Source organism: Pristiophorus japonicus, chromosome 1, assembly GCF_044704955.1.
Source record: "Pristiophorus japonicus isolate sPriJap1 chromosome 1, sPriJap1.hap1, whole genome shotgun sequence".
Classification (NCBI taxonomy): domain Eukaryota; kingdom Metazoa; phylum Chordata; class Chondrichthyes; family Pristiophoridae; genus Pristiophorus; species Pristiophorus japonicus.
Window position 1 is genome coordinate 189,913,045 of NC_091977.1, and position 20,279 is coordinate 189,933,323.

General features: G+C 45.9%; 1 protein-coding gene across 13 annotated transcripts in view; it reads left to right on the forward strand.

The window, feature by feature from the left end:
- atg10 (ATG10 autophagy related 10 homolog (S. cerevisiae)) overlaps window positions 1–20,279 on the forward strand; it is a 419,083-nt gene that overhangs the window by 155,065 nt on the left and 243,739 nt on the right. For all 13 annotated transcript variants that reach the window (XM_070867422.1, XM_070867041.1, XM_070867373.1 and 10 more), the window contains one exon: window positions 14,935–15,054. In XM_070867422.1, the coding sequence (XP_070723523.1) occupies window positions 14,935–15,054 (120 nt within the window). The remainder of the gene's footprint in view (window positions 1–14,934; window positions 15,055–20,279) is intronic.

Below are 20,279 nucleotides of genomic sequence, written 5' to 3' on the forward strand. Positions count from 1 at the left end.
TTTTTTTACCCCATAGACGCACGCCAGAGCCTCTTTTTCAACCATGCTGTAGGCCCTTATGGCCTTGGACAAACTCCTGGATGCATATGCAACTGGTTGCAAAATTCCTGATTCATTAGCTTGTTGTAACACACACCCGACCCCGTATGACGATGCATCGCAAGCTAACACCAATCGTTTACATGGGTTATACAGGACAAGTAGTTTGTTAGAACACAAGTTTCTGGCTTTCTTAAAGGCAGCCTCTTGTGAATTCCCCCATACCCAGTCGTCTCCCCTGTGCAGTAGCGCATGTAGGGGTTCAAGCAGGGTGCTTAACCCAGGTAGGAAATTACCGAAGTAGTTAAGGAGCCCCAAGAACGACCGCAGCTCCGTCACGTTTTGTGGTCGCGGTACATTCTTGATGGCCTCCGCCTGGGCTTCGGTGGGTCTGATGCCCTCTGCTGTGATTCTCCTTCCTAAGAATTCGATGTCCTGTGCCAGGAAAACACACTTCGAGCGTTTCTACCTGAGCCCCACCCGATCCAACCGACTTAAGAACCTCCTCCAGATTCTTCAAGTGCCCCAAGGTGTCTCGACCTTTAGCCGATATGTCGTCCTAGAAGACCACTGTGCAAGGAACCGACTTTAGCAGGCTTTCCATGTTCCACTGGAAGATCGCTGTGGCCGACCGAATCCCGAACAGGCACCGGTTGTAGATAAACAGACCTTTGTGTGTGTTGATGCAGGTGAGGCCTTTCGAAGACTCCTCCAGCTCCTGCATCATGTAGGCCGAGGTCAGGTCCAGCTTGGTGAACGTCTTCCCTCCAGCCAGGGTTGCGAATAGGTCGTCTGCCTTGGGTAGCGGGTACTGGTCCTGCAGCGAAAAACGGTTAATAGTTACTTTATAGTCCCCGCAAATTCTAACCGTACCGTCCTCCTTGAGTACCAGAACAATCAGACTGGCCCAGTCGTTGAATTCCACCGGCGTGATGATGCCTTCACGTTGCAGCCTGTCCAGTTCGATTTCCACTTTTTCACGCATCATGTACGGTACCGACCGAGCCTTGCGATGGATGGGTTGCGTACCGGGAACCAAATGGATCTGCACTTTCACCCCCGAGAAGCTCCCGATGCCTGGCTTGAATAACGAAGGGAACTTGCTTAGAACCTGGGTACATGAGGCGTCGTCGACAGACGAAAGCGTTCAGATGTCGTCCCAGTTCCAGTAGATTTTCCCAGCCAGCTTCTGCCAAACAACGTGGGGCTATCCCCTGGCATAATCCACAGCGGGAGTTCGTGTACTGCTCCGTCATAGGAGACTTTGACTTGAGCACTGCCAATTACAGGGATTAGTTACTTGGTGTAAGTCCTTAGTTTGGTGTGAAAGGGGCTGAGCTTGGGCTTGTGTGCCGCCTTCCCTCACAGCCTGTTGAAGGCTGTTTAACTCATTATGGACTGACTTGCCCCCATGCCCAGCTCCATAGACACCGGAATACCGTTCAGTTCAACTTTCAACATTATTGGTGGGCATTTCGTCGTGAACGTGTGTATCCCGTACACCTCTGCCTCCTCAGTACGAGTTTCCAATTCCATCTGATCGACTGTGGATCGATCTTCCTCTGCAACGTGTTGGTTTGCCGCTCGCATGCACATACGTTGGAGGTGTCCCAGTGTTCTGCAGCCATTGCATGCATAGTGCTTAAAGCGGCAATGATGGGGCCGATGATCACCTCCGCAGCGCCAAAAGGGTGTTAACTGCCTCGCATTAACAGATGGTGACGGACTCTGGGTCAATTGGGGTCGGGCCACAGCAGTCGGCGTGTACGTTCTGCCCTGTACATTTCTGCTCAAAACTGACGTTATTTTATGCACAGTACTGGCCGAAACTTCTTTGTTTTGCGAAATCTGCTTGGTGTTGTCGCTGGTGGACATAAATGCTTGGGCTATCATTATGGCATTACTCAGATTCTGAGTTTCTACAGTAAACAGTTTGCGAAGCATTGTCTCATGTCCGATGCCCAGTACTAAAAAGTCTCTGAGCATTTGTTCTAGGAATCCCTCAAACTCACTATCTTGCAAGGCGCCTTAGTTCGCCGACGTAATTCGCCGACGTAGCTCGCCACTTCCTGGCCCTCTGATTGTTGACACGTGTAGAACCGATATCTCGCCATCAAAACACTTTCCTTAGGATTTAGGTGCTCCCGGACCAGCGTACACAATTCTTCATCGGATTTCTCTGTTGGTTTTGCCGGGGTCAGGAGATTCTTCATGAGGCCATAGGTTGTGGCCTCACAGACAGTTAGGAGGATCGCCCTTCGTTTGGTCGCGTTCTTGTCTCCTTCCAACTCGTTGGCCACGAAGTATTGGTCGAGTCTCTCCACGAAGGTCTCCCAATCGTCGTCCTCTGAGAACTTCTCCAGGATGCCGACTGTTCTTTGCATTTTTGCGCAGTTGTTCGTTACCTTGTCACCAATTGTTACACTCATAATAAATGGTCAGACTGAGTACTGTGTGGAATGAGCAAGTGTGACCTTAGCTCCTTTATTAAGGTTTCAGAGTGCAGGTACCTCGTGGGTGGCCTGCTTATTTACTGTGCTCCCAAGGGATGCTGGGACCCCTTGGAACTCAAACAGGTAGGCCCTCTGGTGGACAGGTGTGATGCAGGTTACAAAGGGTTAAATACGTAACAGGAACATTCGTAGAACTTTAAGGAGATCAAATATATTTCACTTATTTCAAATATTTTTCCACTTTGAGTATTTTCACTCTCCACATACCTTGCTCACTTTCCTAAGTAATGTCCCCTTTAAAGAAAAAGCTGATCAAAAAAAATCAATTGCAACTGCCCACTGAAATGCATTTGGATGTGTTTAACTTTGTCATGCTGTTCCCATGATACACAGAAATGTCGGCCTCGGTTTTAACGAGGGTTGGTGACCCCATTCCCGGCCACCCTAATATTTACGGCAGCATTCAGCCCTGGACAAGGCTCCTGCTAAAAGCAGGCAGAGGCCGATTTAATGCTAAGTATGGAAGAACTCCACAAGACTGAGTACTGTGAACTAAAAGTGATGTGACCTTGGTCTCTTTAATACATGATGATGGTGATGTCCTCTTCAGGTGGTTCCTGGTTGTTGGTGAACCGCAGTTTGGTCTGATCCAAATGCTTTCTGCACGTTTGTCCATTCAATAGTTTGACTTTAAACACTCTATTCCCCTCCTTGGCCAAGACAGTGCCAGCGACCCATTTAGGACCATGACCGTAATTAAGGACAAACACAGGATCGTTAACGTCAATGTCACGTGATACAGCTGCGCGATCGTGGTACATGTTTTGCCGGTGATGCCGGGTTTCCACATGATCATTTAGATTCGGGTGGACTAGGGAGAGCCTGGTTTTGAGTGCTCTCCATTAACAATTCTGCAGGGGGAACCCCAGTGAGCGAGTGGGGTCGCATCCGGTAGCTGAGTAGAACCCGAGATAAGCGGGTCTACAAGGAGCCTTCCGTCACGCGTTTCAAGCTCTGCTTGATAGTTTGGACTGTCGGTTCCGCTTGACCGTTGGATGCGGGCTTAAATGGGGCAGACCTGACGTACTTGATGCCATTGCGGGTCATAAACTCATTGAATTCTGAGCAGGTGAAACGTGGTCCATTGTCACTGACAAGGACGTCGGACAAGCTATGGAGGGCAAACATAGCCTGGAGGCTTTCAATGGTGGCCGTGGATGTGCTGGATGACATGATTACGCATTCAATCCACTACAACTAAAAACATCTTTCTGAGAAAGGGGCCAGCAAAATCTACGTGGATCCTGGACCATGGTTTGGAGGGCCATGACCACAGACTCAATGGAGGCTCCCTTGGTGCATTGCTCAGTTGTGAGCACGTGTTGTACTGGTATACACATGACTCCAAGTCCGAATCAATACCAGGCCACCAAACGTGCGACCTGGCTGTAGCCTTCATCATGACTATGCCTGGGTGGGTATTGTGTAGGTCGCGTATAAATGTTTCCCTGCCTTTTTTTTGCAAAATCACACGATTACCCCAGAAGAGACAATCCGACTGGATGGACATTTCATCTTTGCGTCGGTGAAACATCTTAATTTCATCTTGCATTTCCCTGGGAACGGCCGACCAGCTCCCATTGAAGACGCAACTTTTTATAAGTGATAGCACAGGACCCTGGCTGGTCCAGGTCCTGATCTGGTGAGCAGTGACGGGTGACTCCTCGCTCTCAAAAGTATCCATGACCAGAAGCAAGTCTGCGGGCTGCGCCATTTCACCCCGATAGTGGGCAATGGTAGCTAACTGAGGGCATCAGCGCAGTTCTCTGTGCCTGGTCTGTGGCGGATAACACAGTCATAGGCGGACAATGTTAGTGCCCATCTTTGGATGTGGAACGAAGCATTGGTGTTTATATCTTTGCTTTCTGAAAACAGCGAAATGAGTGGTTTCTGGTCGGTTTCAAGCTCAAACCGAAGTCCAAATAGGTATTGGTGCATTTTCTTAACCCGATGTACACATGCTAACGTCTCTTTCTCGACCATGCTGTTGGCGCTTTCAGCCTTAGACAGACTTTTAGACGCGTATGCAACCGGTTGAAGTTTGTCCAATACATTGGTTTGCTGTAACACACAGCCGACCCCATACAAAGATGCATCACAAGCTAGCACTAATCGTTTATACGGGTCATACAGTACAAGTAACTTATTAGAACAAAGTAGGTTTCTGGCCTTCTCAAAGGCTGTCTCTTGAGATTTACCCCAAACCCAGTCGTCACTCTTACGTAGCAACGTGTGCAACGGTTCCAGCAAAGTGCTTAACCCGGGTAGAAAGTTACCAAAATAGTTGAGGAGTTCCAGGAACGAACGCAGCTCCGTCACATTCTGTGGTCTGGGGTGCATTCTTGATGGCCTCTGTCTTTGAGTCTATGGGTCTGATGTCTGATGCCGTCTGCCGCAATCGTTCGCCCCAAAAATTCGACCTCTGGCGCCAGGAAAACACACGGCGTGTTTCAGCCTGAGTCCCACTCTGTCCAGTCGACTTAGATTCTCCTCAAGGTTGTGCAGGTGTTCGGTGGTGTCACAACCGGTGATCAGGATGTCATCTTGAAACACAATGGTGCACTGAACCGATTTCAGCAGACTCTCCATGTTCCTCTGGAAGATGGCAGCAGCCGAGCGAATCCCAAAAGGGCACCAGTAGTATATAAACAGTCCTTTGTGCGTGTTGATGCACATCAATCTTTCCGAAGATTCAGCCAGCTCCTGTGTCATGTAGGCGGAGGTTAGGTCCAACTTGGTTAACGACATCCCCCCGCTAACGTTGCGAACAGGTCATCCGCCTTGGGTAGTGGGTACTGGTTTTGTAACGAGACTCGGTTGATCGTTACCTTGTAGTCTCCGTAGATTCTGACTGTGCCATCGCTTTTCAACACCGGAACAATCGGACTGGCCCACTCGTTGAACTCGACTCGCGATATGATTCTCTCTCGTTGAAGTCTGTCCAGTTTGATCTCGACTTTCTCCCTCATCATATATGGAACCGTTCGAGCCTTGTGATGAATGGGCTTTGCATCGGGGACTAGATGGATCTGCACCTTGGCGCCTGTGAAGTTGCCGATGCCTGGTTCAAATCGCGACGGAAACCTGCTCAGCACTTCGGCACACGAGGCATCATCCACTGAAGATAGTGCTTTGATGTCGTCCCAGTTCCATCAAATCTTTCCCAGCCAGCTCTGCCAAATAGCGTTGGGCCATTGCCTGGTATAATCCACAGTGATAAATCATGCACAGCTGCATCGTACGATACCTTAACTGCCGCACTGCCAATGACTGGTATGAGCCCTTTGATGTAGGTGCGCAGCTTTGTCTGAATCGGGCTCAATTTGGGCCTTTGTGCCTTGTTGCCCCACAGTTTCTTAAAAGCCTTCTGGCTCATAATTGACTGATCTCGCCCCGTGTCCAACTCCATTGATACCGGAATACCGTTCAATTTGACTTTCAGCATGATAGGAGGGCTCTTGGTGGTGAAGATGTGTACCCCATACATTTCTTCCTCGGGCTGAGTTGCCTCTCTTGTTTGTTCTGCATGATCCACGCCGGATCGATCATCCTCTGCCACGTGGTGAGTCGCAGCACCCTTACACATTCGCTGGAGGTGCCCCATTGCTTTGCAGCCTTTGCACATGTAGTGCTTGAATCGACATTGATGGGCTCGATGATTACCCCCGCAGCGCCAACATGGTGCTAATGGATTTGCATTCACGCCCGATGGCATCCTAGGTCTTGCAGCTGCAGACGTGTAGGCCCTGTCATATGCAGTTTTGCCTGCTAACGACGTTATTTTATGCACAGTACGTCCGGTGAGCTTCGATGCTGGGAAGATATCTGTCTGGTATTATCGCTCGTGGATAGAAATGCCTGGGCTATTGTGATGACCTTGCTCAGGTCTTGGGATTCGGTGGACAGCAGCTTGTGGCCGATGCCAAGCACAAAAAAGTCTTGCAGCATTTCCCCCAAAAATCCAGCAAATTCGTAAGTTCCCGCAAGGCGTCTCAGGTCGGCGACATAACTCGCCATGAGAGGGCTGTAGCTTTTACATAGAAACATAGAAAATAGGTGCAGGAGTAGGACATTCGGCCCTTCGAGCCTGCACCACCATTCAATAAGATCATGGCTGATCGTTCACCTCAGTACCCCTTTCCTGCTTTCTTGCCATACCCCTTGATCCCTTTAGCCGTAAGGGCCGTATCTAACTCCCTCTTGAATATATCCAACGAACTGGCATCAACAACTCTCTGCGGTAGATAATTCCATAGGTTAACAACTCTCTGATTGAAGAAGTTTTTCCTCATCTCAGTCGTAAATGGCTTCCCCCTTATCTTTAGAGTATGACCCCTGGTTCTGGACTTCCCCCACATCGGGAACATTCTTTCTGCATCTAATGTGTCCAGTTCCGTCAAAATTTTATATGTTTCTATGAGATCGTCTCTCATCCTTCTAAACTCCAGTGAATACAGGTCCAGTCGATCCAGTCTCTCCTCATATGTCAGTCCTGCCAACCCGGGAATCAGTCTGGTGAACCTTCGCTGTACTCTCTCAATAGCAAGAACGTCCTTCCTTAAATTAGGAGACCAAAACTGAACACAATATTCCAGGTGAGGCCTCACCAAGGCCCTGTACAACTGCAGTAAGATCTCCCTGCTACTGTACTCAAATCCCCTAGCTATGAAGGCCAACAGACCATTTGCCTTCTTCACCACCGGCTGTACCTGCATGCCAACTTTCAATGACTGATGTACCATGACACCTAGGTCTCGTTGCACCTCCCCTTTTCCTAATCTTCCGCCATTCAGATAATAATCTGCCTTCGTGTTTTTGCCACCAAAGTGGATAACCTCATATTTATCCACATTATACTGCATCTGCCATGCATTTACCCACTCACCTAACCTGTCCAAGTCAACCTGCAGCCTCTTAGCATCCTCCTCACAGCTCACACCGCCACCCAGTTTAGTGTCATCTGCAAACTTGGAGATATTACACTCAATTCCTTCATCCAAATCATTGATGTATATTGTAAATAGCTGGGGTCCCAGCACTGAGCCCTGCGGAACCCCACTAGTCACTGCCTGCCATTCTGAAAAAGATCCGTTAATCCCGACTCTCTGCTTTCTGTCTGCCAACCAATTCTCTATCCACGTCAGTACATTACCTCCAGTACCATGTGCTTTGATTTTGCACACTAATCTCTTATGTGGGACCTTGTCAAAAGCCTTTCGAAAATCCAAATAGATAACATCCTTGTTCACTCTACTAGTTACATCCTCAAACAATTCTAGAAGGCTTGTCAAGCATGATTTCCCTTTCATAAATCCATGCTGACTTGGATCGAACCTGTCACTGCTTTCCAAATACGCTGCTATAACATCTTTAATAATTGATTCCAACATTTTCCCCACTACCGATGTCAGGCTAACCAGTCTATAATTCCCTGTTTTCTCTCTTCCCTCCTTTTTTAAAAAGTGGTGTTACATTAGCTACCCTCCAATCCATAGGAACTGATCCAGCATCGATAGACTGTTGGAAAATGATTACCAATGCATCCACTATTTCTAGGGCCACCTCCTTAAGTACTCTGGGATGCAGACAATCAGGCCCTGGGGATTTATCGGCCTTCAATCCCATCAATTTCCCTAACACAATTTCCTGACTAATAAGGATTTCCTTCAGTTCCTCCTTCTCGCTAGACCCTCGGTCCCCTAGTATTTCCGGAAGGTTATTTGTGCCTTCCTTAGTGAAGACAGAACCAAAGTATTTGTTCAATTGGTGTGCCATTTCTTTGTTCCTCATTATAAATTCACCTGAATCTGACTGCAAAGAATCTACGTTTGACTTCACTAATCTTTTTCTCTTCACATATCTATAGAAGCCTTTGCAGTCAGTTTTTATGTTCCCTGCAAGCTTCCTCTCATAATCTATTTTCCCCCTCCTAATTAAACGCTATGTCCTCCTCTGCTGGATTCTAAATTTCTCCCAGTCCTCAGGTTTGCTGCTTTTTCTGGCCAATTTATATGCCTCTTCCTTGGATTTAACATAATCCTTAATTTCCCTTGATAGCCACGGTTGAGCCACCTTCCCTGTTTTATTTTTACTCCAGACAGGGATGTGCAATTGCTGAAGTTCATCCATGTGATCTTTAAATGTTTGCCATTGCCTATCCACCGTCAACCCTTTAAGTATCATTCGCCAGTCTATTCTAGCCAATTCACATCTCATACCAAAGAAGTTACCTAGTCTCTGAATTAACTGTGTCACTCTCCATCTTAATAAAGAATTCTACCATATTAAGGTCACTGTTCCCCAAGGGGCCTCGCACAACAAGACTGCTAATTAGTCCTTTCTCATTACACACCACCCAGTCTAGGAAGGCCAGCTCTCTAGTTGGTTCCTCGACACATTGGTCTAGAAAACCATCCCTAATACACTCCAGGAAATCCTCCTCTACCGTATTGCTACCAGTTTGGTTAGCCCAATCTGTATGTAGATTAAAGTCGCCCATGATAACTGCTGTAGCTTTATTGCACACATCCCTTATTTCTTGTTTGATGCTGTCCCCAACCTCACTACTACTGTTTGGTGGTCTATACACAACTCCTACTAGTGTTTTCTACCCTTTGGTATTCCGCAGCTCCACCCATACAGATTCCCACATCATCCAAGCTAATGTCCTTCCTTATTCTTGCGTTAATTTCCTCTTTAACCAGCAATGCTACACCACCTCATGGCAGTCACTGCCCAATATCCAGGGAGCATCCATGATGCTTTCATCTTGCGTGAGAGCAGTGTCTCACGCATGTTCAGCGTCAGCCATAAGGTCAGAGCTCGATGCTTGGGGACAAAGGTTATGGCCTCGCCACCTGGCTCATGACCTCCCCTCCGGAATCCTCAGACAGAAGCCGAACATTGCTATAATGAGAGCCATGCAGCCACACGCTACATCGTTGAACAGACAATTGGAGTGCTCAGGCAGTGCTTCCGATGCCTGGACCACTCTGGAGGCTGCTGAAGCAGAGCTTGTGCCTGTATTGCGCCTTATTCCGCAAGGGTTCGTGCCACACTCTCCGGGACTCCAGTGTCACTGCTGGAGACCACCAGCCTCGTGTGGGCATTGATGGCCTCGCAGGTTCCACGGCTCACACTGACAATCTGCGATCCTACCTCCGTAATGGTCGCAGTGAGACTCTCAATGCTCGTGGGAATCCTACCTAAGACATCAAGGAGCTGACGGCTGGCCTGGATGCTCTCCCTGGACATTCCCACCATGTCCAGTTCCACGTCTGCCTGTCTGTCAGCAGACCGACTTTGCCGACTCACTCTCCGGAGCAATTGCATATGGAATTCGACCCCAGCATGCGTTGCTGCAGGCCACTAGTCCCAGGAGCCACGGAGTCGTCAAACCCCGAGAACGTCACGTGGTCAGCAGAGGGGCTGAGTGCCAGGGGTGGATTGACGCTGCGCCGGTGTCTGCTCATCGGTATCCTCCTCTTCCTCCTTCTCCACACGATGGCCTGACGTGGACTGTTCCCTTGAGGGATGCTGCAACTGTGACTGGTCATCTGGAAGTAGAAAGCAACAGACGAGTGGTTAGCAGCAGTGGAGGGGGCAGGGGGGGAAGGTCGCATAGCACAGGCTCATTTGAAGGACCGCTGCTACTCCATTATATCCAGTCCAGAGACACTGCATCATATTGTCCCAACCCTAGTCCAGAGACACAACAGATTGCCTCAACCCATCTCAACGAGTGTGCATGACAATTGTCCCAACCCTAGTCCAGAGACACGGCATGTCATTGCCCCAACCCAGCCCTCTTTTTCCGAGCAGGGGTCAGCGCCCCCAGTGGCAGCTGCCTGACCTGTGACGCCGATGATGCATGCCACTCTGTCCTCGATGTCGGTGAGTGTCCGGGTCTGAGGCGGTCTGCCACCTGTCCGCACAAGCTCGCACCGATTGTGAGACTTCTTGGCCTGCAAAGATGAAAATGGGAATGGTTACAAGAGAGTCCATCTGCTCTTGTGGCACAGATAGCCACCAAAGCACTTGTACCATATGTAATACAGTCCTCTGTTTAATGGCCTTGGAAGTTGCACTTGGTTCATCAGGAGGACATCAAAGTGCGAAGCCATCTTATGAGCTCAGAAAGCAATCTTAATAATGTGTAAAGATCCTTCATGGCAAATAGGGTGCCAAACTAAGCCAACCAATGTGTCATGCATTTTAGGAGGCAATCCACAGAGTGCTGAGAGGCACCAACAGCTCAATTGAAGTAATGAAGGAGTGCATGAATTAACGACCCTTGAAAGATCATTAAACTTCTTTCGGCACTGTGTACCAGTCCTGATCACAGTTTCTGAGGCAGAGACCTCCTCAGCGATTTCCCTCCAGATCCTTTTAAAAATGGATGGCAGTGGTCTAGATCCACTCCTACAATGCAACTCCTGCCATCTTCTTTCAACAGCCCCCGCTTGAGCTTCATTAACCTCGTGGCTGAATCACCTGGCACGCTGTCTCGAATCGTTGTCCTCCAACATCAAAATCCAAATGTAAAATGGCTGATTCAGCCCCAGCTGTACTGCGCATGCACACGGCCGCGCCCTACATTAGCGTTTGCGAGTGGACAGCAGACCAGAAGCGCGGGAAGAAAAAAAAAATTGCGCATGCATGGAATGGCCGATTTTTTTTTTTTAGCGGCGGACTTTTTGGCTCCAGCTCACATTGTGTGGTGCGACGCCGGAGTTAACGCTAACGTCCTCGTGAACTTTTATTTGGCAAAAGTTGCTCGCTCAGGCAGTAACATTGACCCGGCACTAAATTATCGGCTCTGCTGTGAATTGTGCCCGGAAATGGGTGAAATCGCAAAAAGCCGAAAATCAAGCCCATTAACTTAGTATACCTTCCTTTTACCACATCCCACCAAACGTATTTGTGTTTGGAAAACTGGAATCAATCAAGTTGTAATGTGTGAAACTCGTATATTTGCATAAGAATGAACTATCTGCACATGAATGCACTGTTAACTGTATATTCTCACCAGATCATGTTATTCATTGCTTACTGTGAGTTACAATTACATGATAATCTTGGAATTCTTGGTAGTTAATTTTTTGTTTCGTCAATAATTACAGCTTCCTCATCTTGGGCTCAATTTTCCCCAGTATTTGCTTCATTTTTTTTGGAGTAGGCTGCTATTTCTGGTCTAATGTAAAAATCCGCAGTTTCCCCAATCAATTTGCACCAACTGACTCAGTTACGTTTTTTTTCGTTAAGTTTTTTTTTTGCTCAAAAGGGGGCATTAGCAGCCACCTACGCCAGTTCTGGCCTTTTAGGCAACTTTGGCCAGCTGATAGGGCCCAAGTTTCCGCCCCCTATAAAAACGGTGTACCTCCATAAGGTGCGCCGACTTTCTAGAAAAGAAATGGCGCCGAAAACTTACCTTGTAATTCTCCGAGTTCCTCAGGACGTCTTCGGGCTCGGCACAGCGCAGCACAAGGGGTGGGGGGTTTCAGCGCCAGGACCTCTGCACATGCGCGCTAGAGTGTGTGTGCATGTGCAGTAGCTCCTCGCAGCCCGACGCTCTGCAGGTCAGACAAACTCAAACTTCATAAACTCAGTGGTGAAATTGGAGAGAGAAAAAAATAAATTGGCAAAATGAGTGGGGAAGAAATGCAATCTGGCATTGCGGACTGAAAGGTACTAAATAAGGAAAGCTTGCGAGGAAGATGTTCAGACTATATAAAGACAGTTGCTGGTTTCTGGGGCAGTGGGGAAGCAGTACGGAGGTATAGAAAATGATGCAAATATATCGGCTAGTGGGGTTTTTGCTCTTGTTGGCAACGGTAGCGGGAAGGCACTGCTGGAGGCCATGTCAATGATGATGGCTTCCCCGGCAGCTGGGAATGATGCAGTTGGGGAAAGGGGAAAAAAGGGAATCAATTAAATTAGGGCTTCTCCAGCAGTGGGATTAATTCGCAGCTTCTGGACTTCTCAGACAGGGGTTATTAAATTGTTGTCTCTGGAGTAGTAAGCTTCTTGGGCAGTAGAAAATGGGATGGACCAGCATGAAAATAAGTAAATCAGTGGAAAACACGTTGGTGGACGAATGAAACACATAGATTTGGAAAAGCAATGTAATAGCAGGTAGAAAAGAAAGAGCTGGTAATTAATCATTTATCTTAAAATACATAGGTGAGTTACAATAATCGATTGACTTGGCACCTATAGGTGGTGTGAGAAAGTTACGTAACGGCTAATTTGTGTATAACTGTGGTACTGTAATGTTATTTGACTGTATTACTGCCATATGGTTCTGTGACCTCAGCAAATTAACATCAAGGAACAGGGCAGATATGCCTTTCATCAAACCTGAAAAACTGAAACGTTTTTTAAAAACAAAGTACCGAATCAGTGAAACTTAACCTCCTCCCCCACACCCCCCCCCCCCACGTTCAGCCTCCATTCAGCCCCCTCCCCCCACGTTCAGCCTCCTGTTCAGCTTTCCCCCCCTCCCTCCCGTTCAACCCCTCCCCCCTCCACCCCCTTCCTCCTCCTCCCCCTCTCCCCCTACCCCTCACTGCCAGAAACTCAGAGAGACACTGACAGAGACAGAGAGAGAGAGACACTGACAAGAGGCAGAGAGAGAGAGACACTGACAAGAGGCAGAGAGAGAGATGCTGGGGGAGGAGGGGGGGGCCCGTCCCAGCATGCTGTTGGAGGGCTACCGGTGCTACAGTAAGTGAGTAGAAATGTAATTTTTTATTTATTGATTTTTTTTTAATTACTTTTATTTTTTATTTTTTTGATTGATTTATTGGTTGATTTATTGATTTATTTATCATTTATTATTGATAATGGCTCTTTATTTGTAAAAGTGACATGTTTAATGCTTATAAACTTCCCTTCACCCCCATCTCTCGTTCCCTACGCCTGATTTATAAGTGTAGGCAAGGTTTTTCTGAGCGTACAAAAATCTACACTTACTCCATTCTAAGTTAGTTTGGAGTAAGTTTTCGCTGCCTAAAATTGCAAAACAGGCATAAGTGGCTGGTAATGCCCCCTTTTGAAAAAAAAATTGTTCTAAAACGAAACTATTCTAACTCACTAGAATTGGAGCAAACTAAATGCTGAGAATTGCAATTTCTAAGATACTCCATTCTAAACTGGTTGCTCCAAAAAAATAGGAGCAACTCGAGCCGAAACTTGAGCCCACTGTAACTCCATTTCTACTTAGGCCAGCGTATGTGGCCTCTCAAGAAAACCCTTGCGGAGAGTTAATGAAATCGGTTCAGGTAAGTACATCGGAGGCTATTCAGCCTGGGATCGGGGCAGGAAACGAAGAGGACCTGGACCGGCAAGCACTCGGGACCGGAGAGGCTCGGGGGGCGGGGTAGCGAGCGAGTAAGCTGGCCGGCATCGGGCGGGGACCACACAGCGAGCGGCGGAGAGGCTCGGGGGAGGGGGTACTCACCGCAGCGGATCAGGAAGGCAACTCACTCGGAGTTTTGACATTAGCACTGCCTCCAATGTTTGAATGTCCCCCTTGTTTCTTGGTGATTCTGACCAGAACACTTCCTCCTCTGAGTTGTATTATACGGTTTTGGCTCTGCAGTTCGGAGCGCTACTGCGTATGCGCGGCCATTTCAGAGACGTCAGGAACATCACTTTTTTCCACCGCGCATGTGCAGAAGTCCCGGCACCGTTTTTCAACGCAGACCGCAGGCTCCACCTGCCGAGGCGACTGGCCACGCTGCGCGACTGCAGAGTAAAGGCCAAACAGCGGGGAAACTTTGAAGATTTTTTCCTGGCGCATCTACTGACGTAATGAAGCGGCGCAAACTCGGGCAAGTACGCCAGAAATCGGGCTCGGTGAAAATTGAGCCCCTTAAGTTACGAGTGAAATTTAAATTTAAAAAAATGCTATGCTATTTGACTTTTAATTTTCTTGTGCACTGTACCAATCAGTGTAACGTCTGGTGACAAATGTGGTAATTGGCCAATTTCAGTAGACGGAAACTTGATTTTCTTATTCAGATGAAATTACAAGACTAAGTTGGAGTTAGGAACTAGATATTGGATGTTTGGATGTATGTTCTGCATATTAAGTCTATCTGACTCTTAATTCAAAATCACTTAATTCAAATTATGATTCTTTTTTAACGCACTGAATTCTCATTTTGCTGTGCTATTTATATTGTTTAATTGAAATTGTCGGGTAATTCAAATTTTGAGTGCAACAAACATTGAATTTATCAGAACTGAGCCTCGAGATCCTTTTTAGATATTTGCAGTACACTAAATAACATGGCCATTGATCTATTGCAAAATAAATGCATTTGCTGCAGTAAAATGTACTTGATTAAAATTCTACACTAGTTATTAATCTTTACAGGAGCTCGATGAGGGGTACATGGTAAAAGTACACTTGAGATGTAAAACTTCCAAAAACAACATGGTTGTGGGGGATCATTGCCTTCAATGTCCTGAAGCAGAGTCTCTTTCTGAGGAAGAGGTGAGTACAACTGATAAACTAAACACTTCTAGTAAATGGTTTTCGATTGTGTTGTAATTGCATTGTATGCACCAAAATACCTTTTCTTGTATTGTCAAGTTTATAAATGAATACATCATGAACTCACTTGGGACAAACATATTTAGCAACATTTTTGATGAAAAGTTAAGGCTAACAATGTGTTAATGCAATTTTTAATGTTATGAAGAGTTGCTCCACCAATTCAGAAGAAATGACCTTGCACAATGCAGGAAAAATAATGACCATTTCCTCCCTGATGCTCAGAAAAGATTCTGCCATACAAACTCAAGTGTTCCAGAAATATGATTAAATTATTAACACTTCAAGTACCATGCAGAATACCCGAAAATAATAATAACTGGAAATTTTTAATGAATATGTGTGTATTCATTTGAAAAAGATAATTCCATGTAATTTTAAGAAAAGTAATTTTACTGACAATTGGCTGTCCTTTTAAGCAAGGTGCTGCCATTGCTACATGTCTGAAGCTGTGTTATGTCTTCACTTAGCCTTGGGTCTCAGTGCTCCTATTGTTTTCAATGGAGTTAAACGGGTGAGGACTTGGTGCTGAAACTGGTTAAGTGAATTACGTGTATGTTTTCAGCAGTTTGAATTACTCACTTAACTTGCTTAAAGATTAGACTATGTCCTTTGATCAAAAGACCAAGTGGATTTGTTTCTTTGATTTAATTAACAGCATGGTTCCTTTGATAGGAAAGAACCTATTTGTTTCATTGGATAGATTTTTGCATGTGATAACTGTTGTGAAAATCTTTCCATCTTCTGAGATTTGAACATTTGTATTATCTGTTGTCATTATCAGTTGTGTGTGCATACATATGTAAAGATTTATAAAAACACATGTCTACACTTACTGTCCATCATCATCATCGTAGGCAGTCCCTCGGAATCGAGGAAGACTTGCTTCCACTCTAAAAATGAGTCCTTGGGTGACTGAACAGTCCAATACGAGAGCCACAGTCCCTGTCACAGGTGGGACAGATAGTATTTGAGGGAAAGGGTGGGTGGGACAGGTTTGCCGCACGTTCTTTCCGTTGCCTGCGCTTGATTTCTGCATGCTCTCAGCGATGAGACTCGAGGTGCTCAGCACCCTCCCGGATGTACCTCCTCCATTTAGGGCGGTCTTTGGCCAGGGACTCCCAGGTGTCAGTGGGGATGTTACACTTTATCAGGGAGGCTTTGAGGGTGTCCTTGTAACATTTCCTCTGCCCACCTTTGGCTCGTTTGCCGTGAAGGAGTTCCGAGTAGAGCGCTTACTTTGGGAGTCTTGTGTCTGGCAAGCGAACAATGTGGCCTGCCCAGCGGAGCTGATCAAATGTGGTCAGTGCTTCAATGCTGGGGACATTGGCCTGGTCGAGGACGCTAACGTTGGTGCGTCTGCCTCCCAGGGGATTTGCAAGATCTTGCGTCGACATCCTCAACCATCTTCTCCCTGTGGCTGAGGAGCTCCTCCTGGAATCGCAGTGCGGATTTTGTCCCCTACAGGGCCCAACGGACATGATTTTTACAGCGCAACAGCTGCAAGAAAAATGCAGGAAACTGCACCAGCCCTTGTACATGGCCGCCTTCGACCTTACAAAGGCCTTTGACACTGTCAACCGCGAGCGTCCTCCTTCGTTTTAGATGCCCCCAAAAGTTCGTCACCATCCTCCGCCTGCTCCACGACGACATGCAGACCGTGATCCTTACCAATGGATTCATCATAGATCCAATCCACGTCCGGACCGGGGTCAAACAGGGCTGCGTCATCGCCCCAACCCTCTTCTCAATCTTCCTCGCTGCTATGCTCCACCTCATAATTAACAAGCTCCCCGCTGAAGTGGAACTAAACTACAGAACCAGTGGGAACCTGTTCAACCTTCGTCATCTCGAGGCCAGGTCCAAGACCACCCCAACCTCTATCGTCGAACTACAGTACGCGGACGACGCCTACATCTGCGTACATACAGAGGCTGAACTCTCAAGTCATAGTCAGTGTATTCACTGAGGCGTACAAAAGCATGGGCCTTACACTGTCCATCAAACTTCAGATGTCTGTCACACTGAGATGTCACATGCTATCTAATGCAAATTTGTGTGTCATTCTTTAAAAGAAAAGTAGTATAAACAAATAAACTTAGTAATTTACCATGCTCTGAATAGCCGAGGAACAGAAAATACCAGAGCCACAGTTTTTGCAGGACTTTTCCAAAATCAAAATGTCATGGTCCTTATCTCCAGCGTGAAGAACAATTAACCTTTCAGTGAACTAACCCAGTGTTTATTTATTGGACTTTATAGCCTTTATAGCTCCAGATGAGCTTCCGACCACATATCTGCTGCTGAAACCCTCATCTATACCTTTGTTACCTCTGAGCTTTACTATTCCAATGCACTCTTGGCTGGTAACCCATCATCCACCCCACATAAATTTGGGCTCATCCAAAACTTGGCTGCCCGTGTCCTAACTCGCACCAAGTCCCGCACCCATCACCCCTGTGCTCGCTGACCTACATTGGCTCCCGATAAAGCAATGCCTCGATTTCAAAATTCTCATCCTTGTTTTCATATCTTTCCATGGCCTTGCCCCTCTTTATATTTGTAATATTCTCCAGCCATACAACCCTCTGAGATCTGTGTGCTGTTCCAATTCTGGCCTCTTGGGCTTTCTCAATTTTAATTGCTCCACCATTGGCGGCCGTGTCTTCAGCTGTCAAGGCCCTAAGTTCTGCAATTCCTTCCCTAAACCTCTCTGCTGCTCTACACCTCTCTCCTCTCCTCCTTCAAGATGCTTCTTAAAACCTATGTCTTTGACCATCTGTCCTAATATCTCCTTATGTGATTTGGTGCCAAATTTTGTTTGATAATGCTCCTGTGAAGTGCCTTAGGATATTTTACTACTTTAAAGGTGCTCTATAAATGCAAGTTGTTGTTATAAAAGGGCATGTACATAGATTTTAGCAGCAGAATAATACAATGTGCTTTACATTGTATAATGTTCCTGTCTTTAAACAGCATTTTATGCATGAAAGATTAATTTTCAATATTATATAAGCGAACTCTGTGTAATACACATTTCCTGTGTTCTACATTATTTTTTAAATAAAAGAACAAAGGCAGGGTTGTGACCTGAAGTCTTCAGAGTAGCTAAACCCTGACTTCACCCAGGATTTACTTAGCAGCATTTAGATGTTGTGGCCTTAAGGGACATAAATGTACCTTAGCAACAGGATAATACGTTCTCCATTTCCTCCAACTTACTGTGAGCAACATCACAGGAGATCTTCTAGTTCTATATAATAAATGGTGCATTTGCATGTATTTCTTGTCTGTCATGTTGCACTTCCTATGTTACACATTTGTTGTACTTGATTTATAGGCAAATTTCTTGCGGCTAATTGGCTCCTATACAAATCTCTTCCAACATCTTAAAAAATATATAATAAAGGCAGTCACTTGGAATCTACAGAGAAACTCTTCCAGCAACAGAAAATACCTTATTTATTAATACGGGACTCAGAATATCTGTACATGTAAGTTGAACATTACCTTAACAATCATACTTAATTTTTTTTTAAAAGCCAGCATTTCATTCTGGGCTCTGACTTGTAGCTGAAAGACCGCCCTTGCAGTTTTGTCAGTAAACAAGTAAACTCTGATCTAAGCGTCTGTTTATTTAATAAATCAATTAGATCTTTTGGCCTTTAAGGACACAGATCCACCTTTGTAGCACAATAATACATTGTGCAGTACATGGTATAGCACTTCTGGCTTTATAAAAGCAGTATGTAATTTGACTTGCTGTGAGTAATGCTATGAGATCCCTTGGTGTGTGTGAGATGTCTGAAATATATATAATATACATCGGATATATGACACAGAAACAGGCCATTCAGCCGAACCAACCCATGCCGGCGTTTCTGCTCTGCTTGAGTCTTCTCCCATCTTTCCTTATCTAAATCTATCTATCCTCTATCCCTTCTCCCTCATATCCTCATCTAGTCTTAAATATGGAAACCAAAACTATGCAATATTCCAGATGTGGCCTCACCAATACCCTGTATAACTGTAGCAAGACTTCCCTGCTTTTATACTCCATCCCTTTACAATAAAGGCCAAGATTCCATTGGCCTTCCTGATCACTTGCTGTACCTGCATACTAACCTTTTGTGTTTCATGCATCAGGTCATGCAATTTTTTCTCCATTTAAATAATAACTTGCTCTTCGATTTTTTTTTCTGCCAAAGTGCATGACCTCACACTTTCCAACATTATACTTAATCTGCCAAATTTTTGCCCACTCACTTAGCCTGTCTATGTCCTTTTGCAGGTTTTTTGTGTCCTCCTCACGCATTGCTTTTCCTCCCATCTTTGTATCGTCAGAAAACTTGGCTACTTTACACTCAGTCCCTTCTTCCAAGTCATTAATATAGATTGTAAATAGTTGGGGTCCCAGCACTGATCCCTGCAGCACCCCATTAGTTACTGATTGCCAACCCGAGAATGAACCATTTATCCCGACTCTCTGTTTTCTATTAGTTAGTTAATCCTCTATCCATGCTAATATATTAACCCCAACTGCGTGAACTTTTATCTTGTGCAGTAACCTTTTATGTGGCACCTTGTCAAATGCCTTCTGGAAGTCCAAATACACCACATCCACTGGTTCCCCTTTATCCATCCTGTTTGTTACATCCTCAAAGAATTCCAGCAAATTTGTCAAACATGACTTCCCCTTCATAAATCCATGCTGACTCTGACTAAATAATGCTTTTCCAAATGTCCTGTTACTGCTTCTTTAATAATGGACTCCAACATTTTCCCAACCACAGATGTTAGGCTAACTGGTCCATAGTTTCCTGCTTTTTGTCTGCCTCCTTTTTTTAAATAAGCGCATTACATTTGCAGTTTTCCAATCTGCTGGGACCTTCCCAGAATCCAGGGAATTTTGGTAAATCAATACATCCACTATTCCTGCCGCTACTTCTCTTAAGACCCTAGGATGCAAGCCATCAGGTCCAGGGAATTTATCTGCCTTTCGTCCCATTATCTTACTGAGTACCACCTCCTTAGTGATTGTGATTGTGTTAAGTTCCTCCCCCCCCTCCCCCATAGCCGCTTGATTATCCACTGTTGGGATATTTTTAGTGTCCTCTACCGTAAAGACTGATACAAAATATTTGTTCAGAGTTTCTGCCATCTTC